The 23,061-nt window shown below is 38.5% G+C and overlaps 1 protein-coding gene and 1 long non-coding RNA gene across 2 annotated transcripts; one reads left to right on the top strand and one right to left on the bottom strand.

Moving 5' to 3' along the window:
• The first annotated feature begins 6,107 nt into the window (after positions 1-6,107).
• Positions 6,108-20,625, top strand: inpp5kb (inositol polyphosphate-5-phosphatase Kb). Its single transcript, XM_017488456.3, is given in 15 exon segments — positions 6,108-6,126; positions 6,218-6,308; positions 7,073-7,171; positions 7,732-7,842; positions 8,981-9,095; positions 9,240-9,359; positions 9,362-9,420; positions 12,050-12,161; positions 12,327-12,436; positions 12,560-12,586; positions 16,295-16,502; positions 16,793-16,930; positions 17,105-17,188; positions 17,280-17,384; positions 19,374-20,625. Coding segments are annotated over 15 exon segments (1,455 nt in total). The 3' UTR covers positions 19,431-20,625.
• Positions 9,671-10,886, bottom strand: LOC108276544 (uncharacterized). Its single transcript, XR_001814925.3, has 3 exons — positions 10,788-10,886; positions 10,516-10,712; positions 9,671-10,429 (listed from the first exon to the last, which is right to left on the bottom strand). It is a non-coding gene; the product is annotated as an uncharacterized LOC108276544 (long non-coding RNA).
• Positions 20,626-23,061: the final 2,436 nt, after the last annotated feature.

Raw genomic sequence — 23,061 nt, 5'->3', positions numbered from 1 at the left:
TTCACAAACAAAGAGCTATGTGTTTACAAATGATCCATGTGTTGGACAAATGTGGACAGATATGTTGATTTTATGTTGTCCTCTGCCCTCCATTGCACAGCACAAGTGCATGAAGTAAGAGACTTTAATTTTGAGAACGTATGGTTTATGGATATCCCAGAAAGTGAAGAGCTGTCCCTAAAGGCACTATATTGGTGTGACAAATTTTGTGCATGTTCAGTCAAATTAAGTGACACGCAGTTGTGTGCATTTTTCATCCCAGATTCAGTGACTTACATCTCACTAGCGAAATCGGGAAGCAGACTTTGGAAAGACGTAGGCCCATGGGTCAGATTATGTGAGAGTGGGAAAATTACAGACTGGAAACAGAAACCCATCTCTAACATATGGTACAGCCCAACGCTAGGAGTCTATAAAAAAGAATATTTCAAGAAACGTGTAAGGTTAACCAGGAGGTGATGTGGCATGACAAGGGGATGTTTCTGAACCTTGGGACAAGCCCCACACCCCTACAGACACACCTAAAGCTGAAAGAGGTGCCTCTTGGGCTGTGGGCCCAAAGGAAACATGATGTAGGCTTAATTAGAAGTGTACCACCAGTCGTGATCATGCCGAAAACTTATTTCAGACCTAGACAATCTCAATACCCTCTTATATCAGAAGCTATTGAGGGAATTAGGAGAGTATTTAATTCACTACTAAAAGCAGAGGTCATTGTTCCCTGTCCTAATTTCTCAGTGCACACTCCAATATTTCCAGTGAGAGAAGTAAGAAAAAAACCCACAACCTGATGAATGGAGATTTGTACAAGATTTGCAAGCGGTTAATTCAGCAGTAAAACAGAGAGCTCCAGATGTGCCAAGTTCTTACACTATATTAAGCCAGCAACTAGTGAAAGGTTTTCAGTCGTAGATTTGCGTTTTTCAGTATACCTCATGATAAAGATGGTCAGTTTTGGTTTGCATTCATATTTGACAGACATCCTTACACCTTCACTCGCTTGTGTCAGGGGTATTGTGAGTCACTAACGATATACAACCAAATGCTAAAGGACAGCTTAGCACCTCTAACGCTTTCTCCAGGGCACAGTGTGAAACTGACACTATTAAATTGTTGCAGCATCTTGCCAAAGAAGGCCACAAAGCCAGTCTCTGCAAATTACAGTATGTACAAGAAATGAGATTTCTAGGACACGACATCTCTGCCTGTGGAAAGAAACTCTCAGCGGACATAATATCTGACATTCAGAAGATTCCCAAGCCTCTGACGAAGAAACAAGTTCTCTCTTTCCTAGGTATGTGTTCGTATTGAAGAACTTTCATTCCAAACTATTCCATTCTAGAAGCACCGCTCAGAGAGATGGCAGATGCGACAGGTTCTATCCTGTATTCATCTCTCTGTAATAAAACATTTGCACCTGAGAGGATGAATCTACTGGCGTTTGTCTAAATTTCCACCACAATGTCAGCACTTCTTCCAATGGGTGATTGTATACCTTCAACCCTCCCATGTGGATGTTGTTAGTGAAGTCACTAACTATTGTTTTAGGGTTTTTCTTCACAGCTCTCACAATGTTTCTGTCATCAACTGCTGCTTTCAATGGCCTACCTATTTCATGTCTGGTTGTTAGAACACAGTGGTTTCTTTCTTTTTCAGGATATTCCAAATTGTTGTATTAGCTGTGCTCAATGCTTGTGCGATGGCTCTGATAGATTTCCCCTCTTTTCAGAGCTTCAAAATGGCTTTCTTTTCTCCCATAGACAGCTCTTTGATCTTCGTTGGTTTAACCTTTTTATCAAAAAATTAAGTCTTAACTGGCAAAACCCAGGGAGCAAATCAAGAGTAGCTATTCAAATCTATTAATTCTTTAAACAATCAATTTAACTGGGCACACCTGTGCAGTAAGAAACACTTATAAGTCATGTGTTCCAGTACTTTTGGTCACTTGAAACAATAGGTGGTTTAAACAAAAGATGCCATGTTCTAAGTTGTATCTAGATATATTGTCTCATATTCATCTTTTTACCTCAAACCCAATAGTTTTCAATGTATAGTGAAAAAATAGAATTGGCCTTGGTATTCCAATAATTTCAGAGGAGACTGTACATCAAGAATTACCTAGTCAGATCTCTTACCAATTAAGAAATTGTACAGAGGACTGAGATGGTTGCTATAAGTGAATGACTTTGTTCTGTGCATGGAAAAAGTAATGAAAGCCTGATAAGCCCTGTGAAAACTTTGGCCTAATCAGGATTTGGATAGATACAGTCAGATTGGTCTAACCCCGTGTTGACAAGGTTAGATTAGTCTAATCCTGTGTTCTTTATTTGGATCTCAGCCTGTGTGACTTGAATTATATGTTACTCTAATTTTTTAATTAGATGTAGAACCTAAATTAAATACATGCAGAACTCAGAACAAGTAGACACTTAGCAGTTATTTTAGCTAGTTATAAAAATATTAACTAACCATAACCATAATAAATAACCAGTCTACATAACTTTTTCCATCCTACTTAACTGCATTTTCTTATGAATGAAAATGTCTCGCTTGTTTAATTCTTAGTTATTGAGTAACCTAGTTCTACCTGATTTTTGACCATACTATTACAAGGTGGAATTTAACATTTTATATCCAGGAATGTCAGCCACTCAGAGACACCAGTTTCTCACCATTCTGAAACTCCAACAGGGCACATTGTTTCAAAGGCAACCATCAACAACCAATAAGAGAAGACATTTGAGCAGCACTAGTGTGGCGTTCCCAAGTGGAGGGAAACGTTTATCCTGCCGACTACACAAAAATGTGGCATTCCTAAGTGGAGGGAAAATGTTTATCCCAAATATAGTAAATCGAACTACGCCACCCTGGGGGAGAACCAGGTAAATACTCCCAAATAAAGGCACACAGATAAGTTTCACCAATCGGGGCAAGGAACATGAGAGTGAGATGCGAGTATGAATATAAATATTATATTTTATTATGACACTTAAGCATCATTAAAACTTAACATACAAATATAAAATTGCTCTCCCATGAAGCACAATTAGGATTTTAAAACTAAGCACTTCTCCAGGCCCAGGCTTGGCGGGAACAAGGCAGGCCAGCTACAGCTCGGGAGGTCATCCAAAGCCACTGCAAGTCACACTAAAATCATCAAACACTACCTACACGATAAGTTGGCACACTGAGCACGCTGTGAAGCACACACCACCAAATAAATGCAGCTAGCCTCCCCTGTCCCACCAAGACTCACTAGCTCCTGGAGAGAAAGAAGACACCGGTTAACCCAAAATTACACAAAAATAAACTAAAAGAAAAATTATCGACACCATGAGGTGGTGCTAGATTACCCAGGCCCACTGACACCACAACATAAATTAGAGGCAGTTAACAGCACCTAAGCAGGATCAAAATTATGGTAAACAGTAAATAAAATGAAAAATATAGCAACTATAGCATGGAGAAAGTAACGCTTAACGTACACCCTCTCAATAGTAAGGTGGTTGTGTGGAACATCAAACCTGAAACAGGTTTGAGACTGGAAAACATTAATTTACCACTTAGCCTCTCAGACTACATGTGGTTGCAGAGCATAAGCCAAACATACATCCAAAACTAAAGTCAACAAAACAGACACTAGCACAACAAACAATACTAGACAAAGCAAGACAATAAATAAAACAATGAAGCAAAACAGATCAAGAAAATGACCGTAAGACAAAACACTGAAGTAAAGCAAAACAGCAGCGGCGTCACATGTAGCGTCTTCGGCTAGGGATTTGTCTTAGAGAAGACTTAGCTGTTCAACTCCCCACTCTCACCTTAACACAAAGATCAGAGTGTCAACCTAAATCTACCAAGTCCCAATGTGAAAAAGGGAGAGGTGCACCATTGGGTTGAACAAATCACCAGACGCGAAGTGGTATGATTACTCACAGGTACCGTGGCTCGACATACATATACAGTGCATCCGGAAAGTATTCACAGCACTTCACTTTTCCCACATTTTTTATGTTACAGCCTTATTCCAAAATGGATTAAATTCATTATTTTCCTCAAAATTCTAAAAACAATACCCCATAATGACAACATGAAAGAAGTTTGTTTGAAATCTTTGCAAATTTATTAAAAATAAAAGACAAAAAAAAAGCACATTTACATAAGAATTCACAGCCTTTGCTCGATACTTTGTTGAAGCACCTTTGGCACCAATTACAGCCTCAAGTCTTTTTGAGTATGATGCTACAAGCTTGGCACACCCATTTTTGGGCAGTTTCTCCCATTCTTCTTTGCAGGACCTCTCAAGCTCCATCACGTTGGATGGGGAGCATCGGTGCACAGCCATTTTCAGATCTCTCCAGAGATGTTCAATCGGGTTCAAGTCTGGGCTCTGGCTGGGCCACTCAAGGACATTCACAGAGTTATCCTGTAGCCACTCCTTTGTTATCTTGGCTGTGTGCTTAGGGTCATTGTCCTGTTGGAAGATGAACCTTCGCCCCAGTCTGAGGTCCAGAGCACTCTGGAGCAGGTTTTCATCAAGGATGTCTCTGAACATTGCTGCATTCATCTTTTTATTCGATCCTGACTAGTCTCCCAGTTCCTGCCGTTGAAAAACATCCCCACAGTGTGATGCTGCCAACACCATGCTCCAGTGTAGGGATAGTATTGGCCAGGTGATGACTGGTGCCTGGTTTCCTTCAGACATGATGCTTGACATTCAGGCCAAAGAGTTCAATCTTTGTCCAATGTTTGGTCTGAGAGTCCTTCAGGTGCCTTTTGGCAAACTCCAGGTGGGCTGTCATGTGCCTTTTACTGAGGAGAGGCTTCCATCTGGCCACTCTACCATTCAGGCCTGATTGATGGAGTTCTGCAGAGATGGTTGTTCTTCTGGAAGGTTCTCCTCTCTCCACAGAGACATGCTGGAGCTCTGTCAGAGTGACCATCAGGTTTTTGGTCACCTCCCTGACTAAGGCCCTTCTCCCCCGATCGCTCAGTTTGGCCAGGCCTCCAGCTCTAGGAAGAGTCCTGCTGGTTCCAGACTTCTTCCATTTACAGATGATGGAGGCCACTGTGCTCATTGGGACCTTCAATGCTGCAGAAATGTTTCTATGTAATTCATTTTAGTAGATCTTTGTGTTAACAAATAATATTTTTTCTGTTATGCATTCTATAAAGAAAGTACAGAAACCAAATCTCTTCCCAATTCTCTGCTATTCATTTAGACCCACAATAAACAGAGCTGTTCACATCGAAAAAAATACATAAAAACTATCAAATGAAAACAACGAAAACAAACTGCAAAAAGGAGGTGTTATTTTGGAGTCCCTAACCGTATATTTAACATTTGGTCCATATTTCCAGACAAATGTAAGTTTACTTTCTCTCTTTGACTGAGCTGAAAGGAAGTAATCACATTACTAGTGCAAATATTCTTACAAAACCAATTAGCATTTCAATGCCTTCCAGTTTCTTTGTCCAAATATGTTAAGAAAACACTTAGCAATATAAAGATCAGTGCATATTTTGAGCCACTTAAAGATTACATCAACAAAGCTCAGTCACTCATTTTCACATACATTCTTCCAAAAGCCTGTATTCTTACTGCCACATAACTGCCTGGGTACTGTGGAACCAGTCTCAACCTGAAAACAAGGTTATACCACATGACTTCCTTTGTAGTACTTTTTTTGGCAAGTGTGTGGCAAATTCAGTGGCGCTACATAGACACCTGCTGCAAACAAACAGAGTGCAAAATCAGGAAGTGACCTTCTATGCTTCTGTGTGTTTTTGTAGTATCTATGTGAGGGGAAAAAGGCAAAAAAAAAAACAAAAGACATCAAGGAAAGAGTAACCTGCATTAGAAAAATTATAGGACTTCAGTCTCCTGAGATCTGAGTGACCTTTCCATTTTTGCTCATTCGGTCTCAATATTAATCATTATTATCTATTCAGAACTTCCTCTGTGGATTTTTTTTTTAATCAAAAGTAGGACAGATTCCTGAAATAATTTTGGACAGTATCTTAAAGCATATACATTGCCCTTGGGCCTGACTAATTCTTTAGAGCCTGGTTTTACTATGTAGTGGTTCGGCAGTGGTAGTAAAATGGCGATGGTGTTGGAAGGTACCCGAGCGCATTTAGATAGCAACAAAAGCACCAGGTCCAACAGGATGTGTTTACGCCAGAGCCCCTTACAGCTGCTCACTGTGTGGAGGACCTCAGCTTGATGAAGCCATCGAAGAGGTGTCCCGTACCCTGCTCCAAGCCTTCCAGCTCTGTGGTAGATATAGCAGGGAGTTTTCCAGGTGCCTGCTTTTGACTGTGATGGTTTTTCTTTCTTATTTCACCACTATTCATTAAATGCATGAGACCATACAAGCAAACCAACTTTATTTATAAGTGCTTGGGGGAAGAACAGACAACTAAGCTATTACCCTGGTAAGCTATTCCCCTGGAATTCCATCTAAGCTATTCCCCTAGTATTAATACTATGATTCTAGTATTAATACCAGGGGAATAGCTTAGGTGGAATCAAAAGTAGACATGTTTCCTATTTTGTTTTCTTTTTTCAGAATCAAGTTGCAAGAATGACCTTCTTTTAATTTGATCAGTACTTGTCTCAATGTTTCTAGAAGAATACACACACTTCAACTTAAATGACAAATATGTGTTTAGCTGATTTAAGCATATTAGGATGAATAGCAGAAGTTTTACACTGAAGAATAATGCAAATAATGTATGTGGTTTCATGGTATGAAAATGAAAATGAAATGTTTGCTTCCACACAACCAATGCTGATCATTCCAGTGCACCATTTGTGCACCATTCTGCATCATTTTGTGGTTTATTTTTCTTTGCTTATGGTTTGACCCTTTAGCATTCTGACACCTTCTGCTTTTGGTAAGCTTTGGGATGTCCTTTGACTCAAATTTTGTAACTAGGCATTTCGGTGCTCATGTTTTTATTTTTAAGGTACAAACATATAGCTTGTCCTTTAATTTTCAATTTGATAATTTCCCTCTCTCAGTCACTCTCTGTGTCTCAATTTCATTCTCTCTCTTTCTATCAGACCACATATAGTGACATGGACCGTTGGCACAGCAGATCCTCCAGTTGATGTGAGGTTACTCTTACAGCTTGACTTTGAGATTGATCTTTATGTAATATGGTGAGATATTTACATACACACAGAAAAGTACCAAACTCTATAATTTCTTGTCACTGGAGTGGTACCAGTGCTATCTTTTGTACCTTAAGTATATATCTTTTCTTGGGAAGGTGCATATGGTGTACCTTTGTTAGCTTTTGGAATAAATCTTTAAAGGTAGTCAATAAGTTCCAGTCATCTACTTTAAACAGGTACAAATGATTCTTGATAATACCACCCCAGCTTCAAAGAAAAGTATGGTTTGGTAGCTTTATTTCTGAGAATGCATGATTTTGATGTTCTCATATTTTGTAGTTATGTCACTTGAAATTTTTTTTCATTCTTATTTATTAACTTATGTTATAGGCTTTATTTTTTTCCGGCTTTATTTTATTCCTCTAATAACTGTGTAGTTACAAATAAATTATATATGGAATTATGGTATAATTACTGTGGATGTATGCAGTTTTACAACTAGACTGCAATATTATTTATTTATATAAACTGTCCTGTTAATATTGACACTTATGTACTTTAACAAGTTAACATTGTAGTTAACATTGTAGTTACACGTGTTGCAGTCTGCAGGAAGTGAGAGCCACTCCAGTGAAGTATGTGTTTGATCTGATAGCAGAAGACTCATGGAGCCACCTCTTCATGGATACTCTTGCACCATATTACTTTGTCAAGGAACAACACTGGACTGGGGGAATGATCTCATGATCAAATTTGGTTATGATGTGGTGCTGTTATTCTGCTATTCAGTTGAAAACGGACTAGGAAAACAATAGCCAGTTTCATGCACCCCCTCATTAGAAGAAGAGAGAACAGTGGCCTCTTTGTATTTCACCAGACTTGTGATGGAATCAAGATTTTGAATGGTTGACCTATTTCTAAGTAGAGTGAATAACTGCTTCCACAATGGAGTCAGGGCAGGCCGGTCTCCTTCTCCCTGATATTTTGCTGTTACTGCAGAGAAATAAAATGCTACAGTGACTGAATTTCTGGACTGAAAATGCTACAAAGGCTAAGATAACTATAGCACTGTCCAATTATAGCAGGTATTCAAATTTTTGTAAATAATATTACTGAACATGTAATTTAATATTGCCATAGACAGAATAAACACTAATAGTAGCGCTACACTATGCATTCTATAGCCATAGAAATGGACAGCATTAACAGTAAGCATAATCATGAGATGGCAACAGGATATTTTTAGTGCATAGTATGTGCTAAAATGTAATAATATATTTTGATTTGTCTTTTATTTATTTATTTCCAATACAAATGTGAAACAAAAAAGGCTCAATCATTCCTCACATGTAATAGAAACCAAAAAAGACCTACTATGAAGATGGGGGAAAATATAAGGTTAACATAATACATGTAATTAAAATAAAATATTGAGAAAAAAAAAAAAATCCACTTCACTATATAACCTACACTACAAAAATGAACAACTACCCCGATAATAAAAAGAGGAGAAAAAAAAACAAACAAAAAAAAGGCACAGCAACCCAGCTTATTGTACGATTTGTATAGTCATACATATTTATTTTTAATTAATACATTTAATATTGATATTCAATTACTATTATTAACAGGTAGGCCTAAACCCAAACAAGCTCCTATTTATTATTTATGTTCAATAGTGCACTATAAGGCTACCATTTGAGATAAAGCCCCAGAAAACTATTAAGTGTCTCATTATCTTTCTTAATTAAAATTAATGTAAAAATTATACATTTGAAAAGTATCATTTAAAATGTTTTAAACCATTATATATAATTTATATGCATTTTTGTATTTGTGTATATTGCATTAGGGGACTTCTGTGAGGATGCAGGGTTTTCTCCTCCTCCTGTTTGCTAAACAGGCCCATCTTCCTTTTATCCGTGACATCCAGACCACATACACCCACACCGGATTCTTTGGATATTGGGTACTACAGACACATGCAAACTTTCAGCCTTGCCTTGAGTTTATGCTTTAAAACTCTCAGAATTATTAATTATCCTTATCATTATATAATCATATGGTAGGGATCATACTGTATGATGCACAAGTTATCTCTTTACCTTCACAGGGGAATAAAGGTGGCATGTCTGTGCGGTTCTCCTTCTATGGTCACATCCTGTGTTTCCTAAATTGCCACCTTGCAGCACACCTGAATTATGCTATGTAGCGTGTGCATAAGTTTGAGTACTGTACATCCTAAGCTCACAAGATTTCGACTTTGACAATACACAACATGTGCTCGACCACAAGTCAGTGCTGCACCTCATTCACACATGCACTTAAATATTCAACCACATATATTGCAAATGTAGGAAGGTAAAATGGTGCCAAAAGATTTGCATGCACGGGGTAAGATTTGTAAAAGTGTACATAAGATTGCAAATGTAGCAATGTGGCGCGTTCATTTCGTACCAACTACGCCACCCCGAGAAAATGAGGAGAATAACCCAAATAAGGACACACAAGTACATTCCACTTAGAACAGGCAAGAGGCATGGGTTTCCATACAAAAAATACATTTTATTTTGAAGTTAAAAAGACTGGCCAAGAACTATTTTAAAAGAAACAGCCAACGCGGTCAGGCATTGGTCAAATAAAACAGTCACAAGAGGAAGCTAACAATAATCATAGGAGGGCTGAGGCTTCCTGTATGAAGGGCAGGCTAGTACGAAAGCACCAGCTATACAAAAGAGAAAAGCACCCCACTAATCAGAATCATACCCACAAAATTCACTGCAAATAAAGACAGCAATAATGACGATCCTTAATTAAGTAAAGCCTAAAGGTGCAGCAAAGAACTCCCCCCAGCCTCAGGAAGCACTCAGCTCCTACAAGGAGAAAACAAAAACACAAAGTCAATTACAATATGCACAAAACAGACAAAAGAATAAAACAAAACAAAAACAAGCTTACTGTCACAAAAACACAGATGACCCACACTTAAACTGAGTACAAGTAGCAAGTTTACCAAAGCTGACCAAAATCACTACTACCACATAGCAGTATCAGCATAACTGAAAGACTATTTCACAGTTGAATGAAAGAAAACTGATCTCAGTGACAGAAACCAACACAAAACAAAACAAAACCAAATCAAAACAAACAGAATCAAGCAGCACCAATCATCAAGCAGCACCAATCAAGCAGGCAAGCCCTAAGAATCAAGCAGCAAAGCGGCTCCCTGAGTGAGGGGGAGGCGCTATACCGAAACGACCACATCTCACTCAGCCAGCCTTAACGCATGCAAAATCGAGGACCCTAAGAACAAACAGGTGTTACAACCTCAATTTGGAAAGCATGCAAGATAGTTTAGCTCAAATAACAGAACTAAACGATTTACCTACCGTGATCCGAAGATATGATACTCACGATGGTACATACGAATAATAGCGTCTTTAATAGTTGTGACGACAACAGCTGGCGCTCCGACCGGAGCTACGTTAAATTATCATGCTACACAGCTGGGAGCCTTGACAGCACAGCGCACTGATTGTAAGCAGCACATCACACCCACACACAGTCTCAGTAGCCCAACGTCACACTAAACAAATAAAGCGCATGGTAAATAGACAACGCTAGCATCACACAGCTAAGCAACAAAGCTAAAAACACATACCTCTGTAGTCCGTAGCAACGAAAGGAAAGGGCGGGTTTTCGACTATGACACATTCTGAGAGGCCTCAACGACCATTTATATACTGTGGTAGGAACGAGCCCAATGGCCACGTAGTTAATAAGGGTGACGTTTTAACCACGACACACACCCCACTACACAAACATAAATTAAGTGAAATAATTTGGCTATATTACAACCCGCTATCTTGGGACAGGAAGTTTTTGTGTGCTGTGACATTTTGTGTGCAGGTCCGAACTCCCTCCCAGACATTCCTTTCCAATATACCACAACCTTTTTCACACAACCTTGTTGGGTTGTTATTCCCTTATTTAAAGATCAAACCAATGGAATCCCGGGCTGGTTACTCTGTGCGGCCCAACCTAAACTGGGCTGTAACAGCTACAAGAAGAAAGTAGACCCACCTTCCCCCTCATGCTTGCAAAACTCTAATGAGTGAGAGAATCAGGTCAAAATTGTAAGTGCAGCTAAAATGTTTTCCCTATGTACACAATAAGTTATTTAGACATTTGCAACAGCTTATTTTTTACACATACAGATTGGTTCTACACAGTCAATCTGTTTTTGAAGTTCTTCAAACCATTGTATTTGCTTGCAAATCACTGTTCACAGGCTTGCAATTCTTTTGGCCGTATTTCAGCAAAAAAAAAAGTGCCAAAAGTGTAAGCGCAGAAAAAATGGAGGTCAAAAGAATACAGATCATATTTATTTCAAGTCAACATGAAGCTGCAGTTTGACAACACATGAATTACACTTCCAAAAAAGTAAAATGCTTAAATCTTTTTTCCTTATGCTTGAAACTTGATTTACACCTTTTATAAAGCTTCAATTGTGCATGCAAATTTAATTTATACTTGCAATCTTATGTACATGTTCACAAATATTACCCTATGCATGCACATATGTTTGGTATCATTTTACCTTCATACAAATGCACCACAGTACAGACACACAAGCACAGTTTTTATACTGGCATACATATATTTAACAGATGAAGAACAACTTTATAAAATAAATTAATAAATAATTGTGAAATTGCTATGGTATAAGAATAAAATTCAACACTTAGGGATGCGTAGTTATTTGGAAAAGAATCAACTCCCACTTGGTAACAAATGCGCTTACATTTATATCCATTCATACTTTGGTTCATATTGTTGCACTTATTTTAAATACTTGTGTGTGTGTGTGTGTATGTGTGTGTGTGTGTGTGTGTGTGTGTGTGTGTGTGTGTGTGTGTGTAGGGTGGTATTTTTGTTTGGTGATCTCAACTTCCTCATTACAGATCATGGTCTGCACTTCCTGCGCTCCTCCATCGACAGTGGTCACTTCAACCTGCTGTGGAATAAAGACCAAGTCACGCACACACACACCAAACTCTGTAAATGTCCTGTGGATGATGTGGTGTGTAAATAATGTGTTTGCACTCTCATATCATGTCTGTGGATGCTCCTGTGTGTGTGAGTGTGTGAGTGTGTGTGTGTGTGTGTGTGTGTGTGTGTGTGTGTGTGTGTGTATTAGCTGATGATGATGAAAAAGAAGGAGTCACTTCTGCAGGAGTTTGAAGAAGGACTGGTAGAGTTCAAACCAACATACAAATTTACCCGATTCTCTGAGGCCTATGACAAGAGGTAAAATCCCTCGTCGCTCAGTAAATATACACGACACACACATACACACCAAACCTCCCATCAGAGAGAGGTTTGTGACTTCTCTCAGACTCAATAAACACTCTTCTTTCATTTCTCCCACAGCCTGGAGGAGACATGGTTTGGTTTTACGTAAGATGCTTTTCCAACCTAAATTCCTCACTCATCTTAACAAAGAGCACTAAACACTTCCATAACCCCCTTTCCCCCTTTCTCTACACACAGCTCTAACAAACTTGCTCTAGATGTCTGTACTGTGACAGTTGCCCCTACAGGATGACCTACAACAGAAACTGCATTTTATTTGGACATTGTATAATATTTGCAATGCAGTAAGAGGCTTACTAAAGTAGGATTAGGGATGCTATATCCGCTTTCTGTACTAGGACCTATAAAGTGTGTGCTTAATTCCACTGCAGTAGGTATTAAGCTGTAAGTGCAGAGTGGCAGTATGTCTCTGTGGGGTCAGTAACCATGTGTCAATAATCATTTGTACAACATAATCACAATATTCAACCAGCACAATTTGCTGAATGTTTTGTGGAAATCTACTTGAATTGGCAAAATTGCAATTGCATGAAATTGTTTTGCATAGTCTTTTGCAGTTTGCTGGTAAATGAGACCTTTTAGCTATACTCATGTTCGATGCATGTGAATTGAAGACGGCTTTGGCTGAATGCACATTGCTATAACATCACATGGCACATTGTGATGACGTGACTTAACGCATCTTGGCCCAAATATGCGGTAATTTTTAAAAATTGCAAACTCCTTGGAATATTGCGGAGTATTTCTTCGATTTTGAGTTAATTTCTGCGATTGCACAATCGCAAAATCCTGGAAGGACTGAAAACAGTTTTACAGCATGCAGTTTTATATAAACAGAAAACAGACATTTCTTTTAGTATACACTAGTAGACACCTCAAAATAATTTACAAAACCTTATACCACAGAACTTGAATCTGAATAATTTTACACCGAACATCCATAACTTTAAAACCACTAGTGAGGTGAATAACACTGATTATCTCATTACAATGGCACCTGTCAAACACCAGCTTGCTGTGTATGGGGCTGCATAGCCACAGACCAGTCAGAGTGCCCATGCTGACCCCTGTCCATCGCTGAAAGCACCTACAATGGGAACATGAGCATCGGAATTGGACCATGGATCAATGGAATAAGATGGTCTGGTCTGATGAATCACATTTTTTCTTGCATCATGTGGACGACCGGGTGCATGTGCATCACTTACCTGAGGAAGAGTTGGCACCAAGATGCCGGCGGAAGCAGTGTGATGCTCTGGGCAATATTCTGCTGGGAAACCTTGGGTCCTGGCATGCATGTAGATGTTACTTTGTTACTATGTACCACATACCTAAACATTGTTGCAAACCAAGTACAACCCTTCATGGCAACTGTATTCCCTAACTGTATTATCCTCTTTCAGCAGGATAATGTGCCCTGTTCAAGGAGTTCAAGGTGGTGACTTGGCCTCCAAATTCCCCAGATCTCAATCCGATCGAGCATCTGTGGGATGTGCTAGACAAACAAGTCTGATCAATGGAGGCCTGACCTCACAGCTTACAGGACTTAAAGGATCTGCTATCTGCTGCTAATGTCTTGGTGCCAGATACCACAGCACAAGTTCAGAGGTCTTGTGCAGTCCATGCCTCGACAGGTCAGAGCTATTTTGGTGGTGTACTTATACAATATTAGGCAGGTGGTTTTAATGTTATGCCTGTTTTGTAACAAAGAAAAACACATTTAGTTGATTTGGAGAAGGTTTCTATTAGGAGGCATTTATTAGAGAAATAAAACACTATGGACAGTGCTGTTTTCAGTATGACAGTTGTGCATCATGTCGCCCTGTTGTTGATTATTTTCCTGTAATAGCATGCTCTGTCATATTTTATTCATCATTTATTACCTAGTAAGCTTTAGTTATCTCTGTGTAGTTTAATGAAATCATCATTGTCTGCAGTTTGTAATCTTTGGGAATCAGAGACTAGGACACTGTCAAAGTGTGCTGTGATTGGTTGGACAGTAAAAAAAAAATATAAATACGGCACTCATGATTTGATCGACTAGAGAGATATAAAATGTTTATTTCTAACATTATGCAAGAGGCTTCCTGCAGCTCCACTGAACAATAGCACTGCTGATCATGTTGGTAACACTTTATTAGAAGGGTAGCCTACCTGCCTTCATAATTAATTTACAAGGATTGCATAAATATTTCATAAAGCAATACTGGAGGATTTATGTAAGGCTCATGTCAAAACCTAAAGGTTTTTATGAAGCATATTGCTTTGCCTTTACATGAACAAGAGAAAAAGGAAAAACCCTCAGTTACATTATGTGTTGACTGAGACTATATGTGGAATCTTTTACATTTTATCTTGAAATGTATTAAGAGCATATTCATAGAAAATTTCTCAATATTTCATGAAGTGTTCTGTCATTTTACCTTTTTGTAGATGTATTCACTGCATCTACCTAATAGGAGCATGGAATTGTATCAGGATTAAAATATGAGTATGATTTCAGAGATCCAATTCTCACTTATTTTCTTGCAGTTCTTCTTTATGTTGCAAGAAAAGGGGTAAAGAAAGTGCCCAAAATTATCCCTTCAGGTGCACTTGCTAAGTAAGTCTTTGTTTCCTTAGGCACTGGAATGTAGCTTTGACATGTAGCACATGGTTCAAGAGCTTAAGTCTGTTAAAGGAATACATTAATGGAATGGAGAACAAGTTTATGAGATCAGGGATTTTTTTTTCTGATTCCTTTTATTTTACCTAGCATGCCAAGTAGTGGTTAAAAGTAGGACATGTCATTCCTTAATTAAAAAATAATAATTGGCAAATTGCTGAGATATGAGAGAAAAAAAAAAAAAAAAAACTTTGGACAGTGCTGTTTTAGGGGTGTAAAGTCACACTACCCTGTAGCTGATTATTTTCCTGTAAATCACATTGTCCGGAATCCTGACATTTTATGAAAAACTGCTCAGAAAGTGTTATTATTATTATTATTATTATTATTATTATTATTATTATTATTATTATTATTATTTTACATTGGAATTGATTGGTGCATATACAAACCATTATTTCATGTGCATCTATGGCATGGCATGTCTCTAGCCAGTAACTCTAGCCACTAAATACACTGTGCATGTGTAGATGCACTTCTGTATAAGAGACATGTATGTTTTTGAACATGTGTTCGTATGTCAACTCTAAGGTATGTATGCTTTTGAACACAGATGTGCATGTAAAGTCTCGTTTGGTATATCTATATAAACACAGCTGTTAGTCATATTTCATCCTGTTTTTGTCTTTTTCAAAACATCAAAGCACCAAATAACTAAGTGTGTTGCCCTGATCATTTATATGGTAATGAATATACCAATAGGTTGTGAGAGGTACCACATGTAAAGTAATACAATAAGATGTGTGCTATACACATTGTTGACATGAAAAACAGACTTTTCAGACATATTTATAGCAATTTACTTCTTAAATCCACTAGGGGGAAGTGTTTTGCAAGTTTTTACAGTAAAAACCTTAAGTCCAATAGTAAACTCTGTTCAAAGGCTGCCACAAAGGAGTGACTCAGGTTCATCACCTCTAAAGCTGTGTCTAGACACCAGGACGTAATGACTCAGATCACATTTGTGTTCTTCTTTATCTGATTGATTTGGAATTGATCCAGTAGGCTATGGAAAGTTCAAATTTATCTGCCTGACTGCAGACTGGCTACAGCACTCTGTCCTGGATTTTGATCCATACACATTATCTATAACACTGAAACGTTGTTATATGCCTATAAATGCACAGTAGAAAGAAATGGAGGCCTGCCTGGACCGATCGGATCCTGTGGAGGATACAGCCTAAACGCTCACAAGATGAGAAAGAGAGTGGCTCAACAACATCATCAGCAGACAAAAAAGAATTTTCTTTGAAGGTGGTACAGCACAAGTACACATGCGACACATCATATGGTGTTAGTGACCATAAACCTGTCATTGGCACTTTTAACCTGGAGGTAAGCTCTGCTTTCTCTGAACTCTGAAAACCAAAATGCAAATTTAATGCTGTTATGTTGTAAGAACTGGTTATGTTAGTTACAGAATTTTATATTTCAAATACCACCGAACATTCTTCCTGTATAATTTTACATGTACAAAATAAAAGAGATTTGCTGCACAAATATGTGCCCCATGTTAATATTTACACAAATTAAATATTTAGTAAAAAGGAGCAGAAGGGTGTGTATTGATATTTTAGTGCCTTCATCGTCATCAGAACTTGTGTGTTTTGTATATTTGCTTCCAGATGCAGAAGAAGGTGGAGAAGACTTTAGTATGTGTGAGCAGTGAGGCCCACTGGAGCTCTGATGAGGATGCAGTCCTGACCTACAGCATCCAGGATAATTTTGCTGTCTGCACCTCAGACTGGATCGGCCTCTACAAGGTCACACAGTGAGGCGTGTAAACAGATAGACAGAGAGAATAGGATGGATTGCGATACACAAGGAGATCAAAAAGGAAAAAAAAAACAGTAAAAAGAGAAAAAGAGAATTAGCATTCATCATAACTGGGAGTGGGTGCTGAAGTCTGTTTTATGCTGAACATTTCTTCCCTTTAGACTAACTTCAAGAGTCCCTCTGATTACATCACCTTTGTGGGGGTCAACGAGGATAAGATTGCAGAAATCAATGAAATTGTCCAGGTATTAATGGAAAATTAACAAACGATGGCTTTTTGTAATGTTTCATGTGTGAATTTTTGAATGATTTGTGCATCTGTTTCAACTCTACCAGTTGAGAATGAATAAAGATGACCTCCCCTTGCTGGCAGGGGATTACATTCTGGGTTACTTCAGCAGGAACATGCAGTCCCTGTTGGTCTTGAGCCCTACTTTTCAGGTAGGATCCATTATACATTATACTTACAAATCACGATAAGTAAGGATTGTATTCAGAGTTGGCGACTTAACTAGGCCACTTAAATTTAAAAGATAAGTCAATAGCTTTAATGCATTGGAAGTTATTATGCTAAGCAGGTACCTTGACTTTCTGGGTGGACCCTTAGATTATTTAAAATGCATATTTGCATTTCTGGAGTTTTTTTTGACTGTCTAGGCCACCCATTTCAGCACAAGTACTTGCTTTTATGCCTTAAACATACTGATAAAACAGCTTCTTTTATGGGTCAGATAGCAGTGATTGTGGCTGTGGCTCAGGTGGTAGAGCAGGTTGTCCACTAATCGTAGGGTTGGTGGTTCGATTCCTGGCCCACATGCCTTGGGCAAGACACTGAACCCAAAGTTGCTCCGGATAGCAAGCTAGCACCTTGCATGGCTGCTCTGCTACCGATGGTTTGTGAGTGTGTATGGGTGAATGAGAACCAGTGTAAAGTGCTTTGGAACCACTAATGTTTAAAAAAGTGCTATATAAGTGCAGACCATTTACCATTACTTTATACAACAGCTACTTCTGGTCTATTAATTTATTTTGATAAGTGGCGTTTTGGTACATTTCACTGTTTGTATCACTCTGATTAGCCATAACATTAAAAGTACTGACAGGTGAAGTAAATAACATTTATTATCTCGATATAATGGCACCTGTCAACGTTTGGGATTTGTTAGGCAGCAAGTGAATATTCAGTCTTAAAGTTGATGTGTTGGAAGCAGGAAAAACCCGCAAGCATAAGGATCTGAGAGACTTTGACCAAAGGGCCAAATTGTGATGGCTAAACAACTGGATCAGAGCCTCTCCAAAACAGCAGGTCTTGTGGGCTGTTCCTGGTATGCAGTGGTTAGTACTTAACAAAAGTTATCCAAGGAAGGACAACCGGTGAACTGGCGACATGGTCATGGGCGCCCAAGGCTCATTGATGTGCGTGGGGAGCGAAGTCTGCGTAGCTGTGAACCAGTCAGAATGCCAATGCTGAGCCCTGTCCACCAGCGAAAGCCACATAAGAATCAGAACTGGACCATGGAGCAATAGAAGAAGGTGGTCTGGTCTGATGTATCATGTTTTCTTTTACATCAGCTGGGTGTGTGTGTGTGTCATTTGCCTGGGGAAGAGATGGCACCTTCATGTGTCTGTTACTTTGACACGTACCACCTACATAAACATTGTTGTAGATCAAGTACACTCATTCATGGCAATGGTATTCCTTACTGGCCTCTATCAGCAAGATGGTTTGAGGAACAAGGTGTTGACTTGGCCTCCAAATTCCCCAGATCTCAGTTTGATTGAGCATCTGTGGTATGTGCTGAACAGACATGTCTGATCCATGGAGGCCCCACCTCGCAACTTACAGAACTTAAAGGATCTGCTGCTAATGTCTTGGTGCCAGATACCACAGCACACCTTCAGATATTTTGTGGAGTCCATGCCTCGACACGTCAGAGCTGTTTTGGCAGCACAAGGGGGACCTACACAAATGTATAATTACAGAAAACTTCACCATGTCATGCTTTTCTTTGAAAATTAGTGTATTTTCAATCTGTTTAATATTAGGCTTAGATTATATTTAGCAAGTGACAAGTACATGTGAATTAACTGTTACTACAGAAATGATAACACATTAGAATGAGTGCTTTAAAATATAATATAGGAACCTGTGATTGGATTGCAGCTGACACTACTGTCATAAAAAGAAATATATGAAACTGTCAGCCACCACTGGGGATACCTATCTAGAATACAGGATACCTGAGACTGTTTTTGATTATATTGAGCTCTGAATACCAAATAGCTGAATAATACTCATCACTATGTCATTTCACAAATATGATAAGCCACCTCTTCAGTTTCATTTTTCATCTTAGACAAATCTAATGCAGTATTTACAATCAGTTATTGAGCTGAAACTCATACCATGCTTTGGTTTGTGTGTTTCAGATAATGGAGTCTAGGTTCGCTCTACTAGAAGACTTGGTGCCTGAGAATATTAATTAACTGCAGCCACAGTAACTTCATCCACAGAAAATAACTGAATGTTTAATTGTCAAAAATCTCAGACTAAACTGTACTGTGTAAACTGTTACTGTACTGTACTTGATTTGAGCATGGGAGCTGGTTACACCACTACTCCTTCTTCTCCCGTATGGTGCCTTCTTCATTGAGCACACAATCCATCCCCTGTGCACAAACACTCTTTAATAAGTCAAATAACAATCAATGACATTTGGGCAAATTTTCATTCAATGGGCACAGATTGGAAAGCGTGTGTATAAATAAAAACATGGTGAAAGCTCACTGACCAAAGGTGAGATTGAATGAATAATATAGTAAGTGTTGATGGTTAGCCAGTAGTGTGTAGATATTTACACACAATATAATCTACAGTAGCTGAACTTAATGTTCTAATTAAAAGGAGATTCAGCTGTGCTGACATCCTCTATTTTTGCACAAATCATAGCAAGGGGGAATCTGAGCAGATGTGTCATGTACAATTGCCAGCAAATGAGGAAATTAGGAAAACCAAAATATTACTAATTGAAAAAAAGTACAGTCTACATCACTTGATTGCTCAAGCATAATTTTTTTTTTGCCCAATTAGGCATCTGCTTAGTTCATACTGTATCAAGATTATTTGGCATTATTTTTTCATTTTTTATTAAATTGATTTTAGAATTTTTCATTTTTTATGAAATTAAAAACACATTAGAATGTGGGACTAATACGTTAAAAAAGGCTGTTCTGGTAATACAAACCGCATGGGCCTGCATTGCCTATTCATCTGAATATGAGACTGAAGATGGTAAAGCAGTTTAATTTTATAGAATGCTACCATTTCTTTTATAGGAAATGGATTGAAATACAGTGCATAAGAGAACTGGCTCCTGGTATAAACAATGCTGAAGTACTTTATAGTGGTAGCAGAGTGTTATTATAATCAATCAAGATGTAGCAAAATAGTTAGGTACTGTAGATGACATTCGACTTGCAAAGTCATGTGCAAAGTGCAATGCGAATAAGATTCTCATGCACAGATGATCAAATTTTGAGTAAAAAAAATTAAAAGACATTTTGCAACACTGTGCACTTTACATGTGTGGCCATTAACCGAATGTGATGTATAGGCTAACATACAGTGATCTCATTCTTAGTGGGTGAATCATCCAGCATCAGAGAAAGCTCCTCATAACATTCAGTGTAATCTTATTTATAAATTTTAGACAGATCTAAAATTAGTAGATCTAAAACATCTTATAGTCTATGCATTTGTCTGCTCCATTAAAGCATCTGCATATATAGTGCTTTCTTATGTTTTTGTGTATATCTCATACTAAATTGTTTCAGAAATTAAAACAAAATCTAAGATAAAACAAAGGCAGCCTTAATAAATACACAATGCAGTTTTTAAATGATAAATGTTATTTATTGAAGCAAAAAAGTGACCCAATATCAACTGGGTCTGTGTGAAAATATATTTGCCCCCGTAGTTACAAATTCCCCAAGTCTATGAAACTGAATTCATAATGAGGTTCAACTGGACTACACACAACCAGGCCTGATTACTGCAAACCATGCTCAGTCAAATCAACACTTAAATATAACTTTTTCAACAGCATGAATTTGGTTAAAAGGTCTTACCCAGTATCACACGATGCCAAAATTGAAAGAAATTCCAGAAATTATGAGGAAGAAGGTGATTGAAATACACCAGTCTGGGAAGGGTTACAAAGCTATTTCAAAGTCTCTGGGACTCCAAAGAACCACAGTGAGAGACATTATTTCCAAATGGAAAAACTTGGCACAGTAGTGAACCTTCGCAGAAGTGGCTGACCTTCCATAATTCCTCCAAGAGCACAGCATCTACTCATCCAGGCAGTCACAAAAGAGCTAAAGACAACATCAAATGACCTACAGGCCTCTCTTGCATCAATAAAGGTCACTTTCCATGACTCCACTATCAGAAAGCCACTGGGCAAAAATGGCATCCATGGAAGAGTGGCGAGGTGAAAATGACTGCTAACCCAGAAGAACATTAAGGCTTGTCTGAATTTTGCCAAAACACACCTTGATGATCCTCAGAATTTTGGGAGAATGTTCTGTGGACTGATGAGTCGAAAGTGGAACTCTTTGGAAGACAGGGTTCCTGTTAAATCTAGCATAAACCAAACAACGAATTCCACAAAAAGAACATCATACCTAAGGTCAAACATGGTGTTGGAGGTGTGATGGTGTGGGGAGGCTTTGCTGCTTCAGGGCCTGGGCAACTTGGCAAATATGAAAACTTGGGAAATATGAATTCTGCTCTCTACCAGAAAATCCTAAAGGAGAATGTCTGGTCTTAAGTTTGTAAGCTGAAACTCAAGTGCAACTGGATTATGCAGCAAGACAATGATCCAAAGCATAGGAGTAAGTCCTAGTCCTATAAGTAAGTGAAAGACTGATCTCCAGTTATCAGAAGTGTTTGGTTGCAGTTATAAATAAAATACTTTTTCACAGCAGAGTTTTTGTTTTCTGTTCTCATCTCATCAAACAGGAGCCTGTGTGAACTCATTTTTGTTAGTAATAGGATTAAAATGGATATTTGACCTTTTATATATCATATTTTGTTTGATTTTGAATTTGAAGACATTTGTCTAATTGTAATTTTCTTATGATGAAAAATACATGCTACAGGTTGAGTGCTATTTAAATGATTTGAGAATGTGTGTAGGCTACTGATAGCATTAATAGCACTGCTTGTTGTTCATTACTCCCCACAGATGGCAGTGTTGCTACTTGAATAATTATTCAAACCCTGTTTTCAAACATAATCGTTATTACTGTACAAATTATGACTAAGCTGATAATACCATAATCAGTGACCTTTTTTCTTGAAGGGTCCTAGTTATGTTGTTGTGGTTTAGTTAGATATGATTAAGTAGGTGACAGAGAAGGGCAGACGCAACCAACAGTGCCACATTGTGTGTGTTGGATTAAGTGTTCTAGAGGGTGAATGTGTGAAAAGAGTCTGGAGTATTTGTGGTGAATTTGCAGGATGAGATGTGTCTGATGCCCAACGTCTGATGCCCAACGTGAAAGAACAAATGCTGTTGTTCATAATTAAAGCACTGTTCATTTCACAGTCCAGTATTTCTGTTTATGTTGTTAGCGAAATAACTAATATTCTAACAGCAGCCCTTTTAATCAATGTTCTCAAACAGCTGTAGCACCCAGACGGGTAAGGTGCTCCAGAAACCCAGCACTCGATCAATTCTGGTGTGATTTAACCTTCATGATTCCAGCACACACACACACACACACACACACACACACACACACACACACACCACACACAGACACACACACACACACACACACATACACACACACACACATACATACACACATACATACACACACACACAAACATAGCTGTGGAGATGGTGTGTTGCACCAACTGGGAGTGTTTTCATGCATAATTACAGCCATAAATCAGCCTGAGGCACCTGCTCTGCTCCTCAACACATGCAGCCAGGAGAGCAAAGCTCAGATACCTCACCTCAAGCCTGCATATCTGCTCAAACACCAGCAAATCAGCACAAGCAGACTTGAAGCTATGCTCCATTCCTTCATTCCCTAGGGTACTGAG

This window comes from Ictalurus punctatus, chromosome 16, assembly GCF_001660625.3.
Source record: "Ictalurus punctatus breed USDA103 chromosome 16, Coco_2.0, whole genome shotgun sequence".
Taxonomy (NCBI): Eukaryota; Metazoa; Chordata; class Actinopteri; order Siluriformes; family Ictaluridae; genus Ictalurus; species Ictalurus punctatus.
The sequence above is the reverse complement of the archived record's forward strand: the minus strand, read 5'-3'. Positions and strand labels throughout refer to the sequence as shown.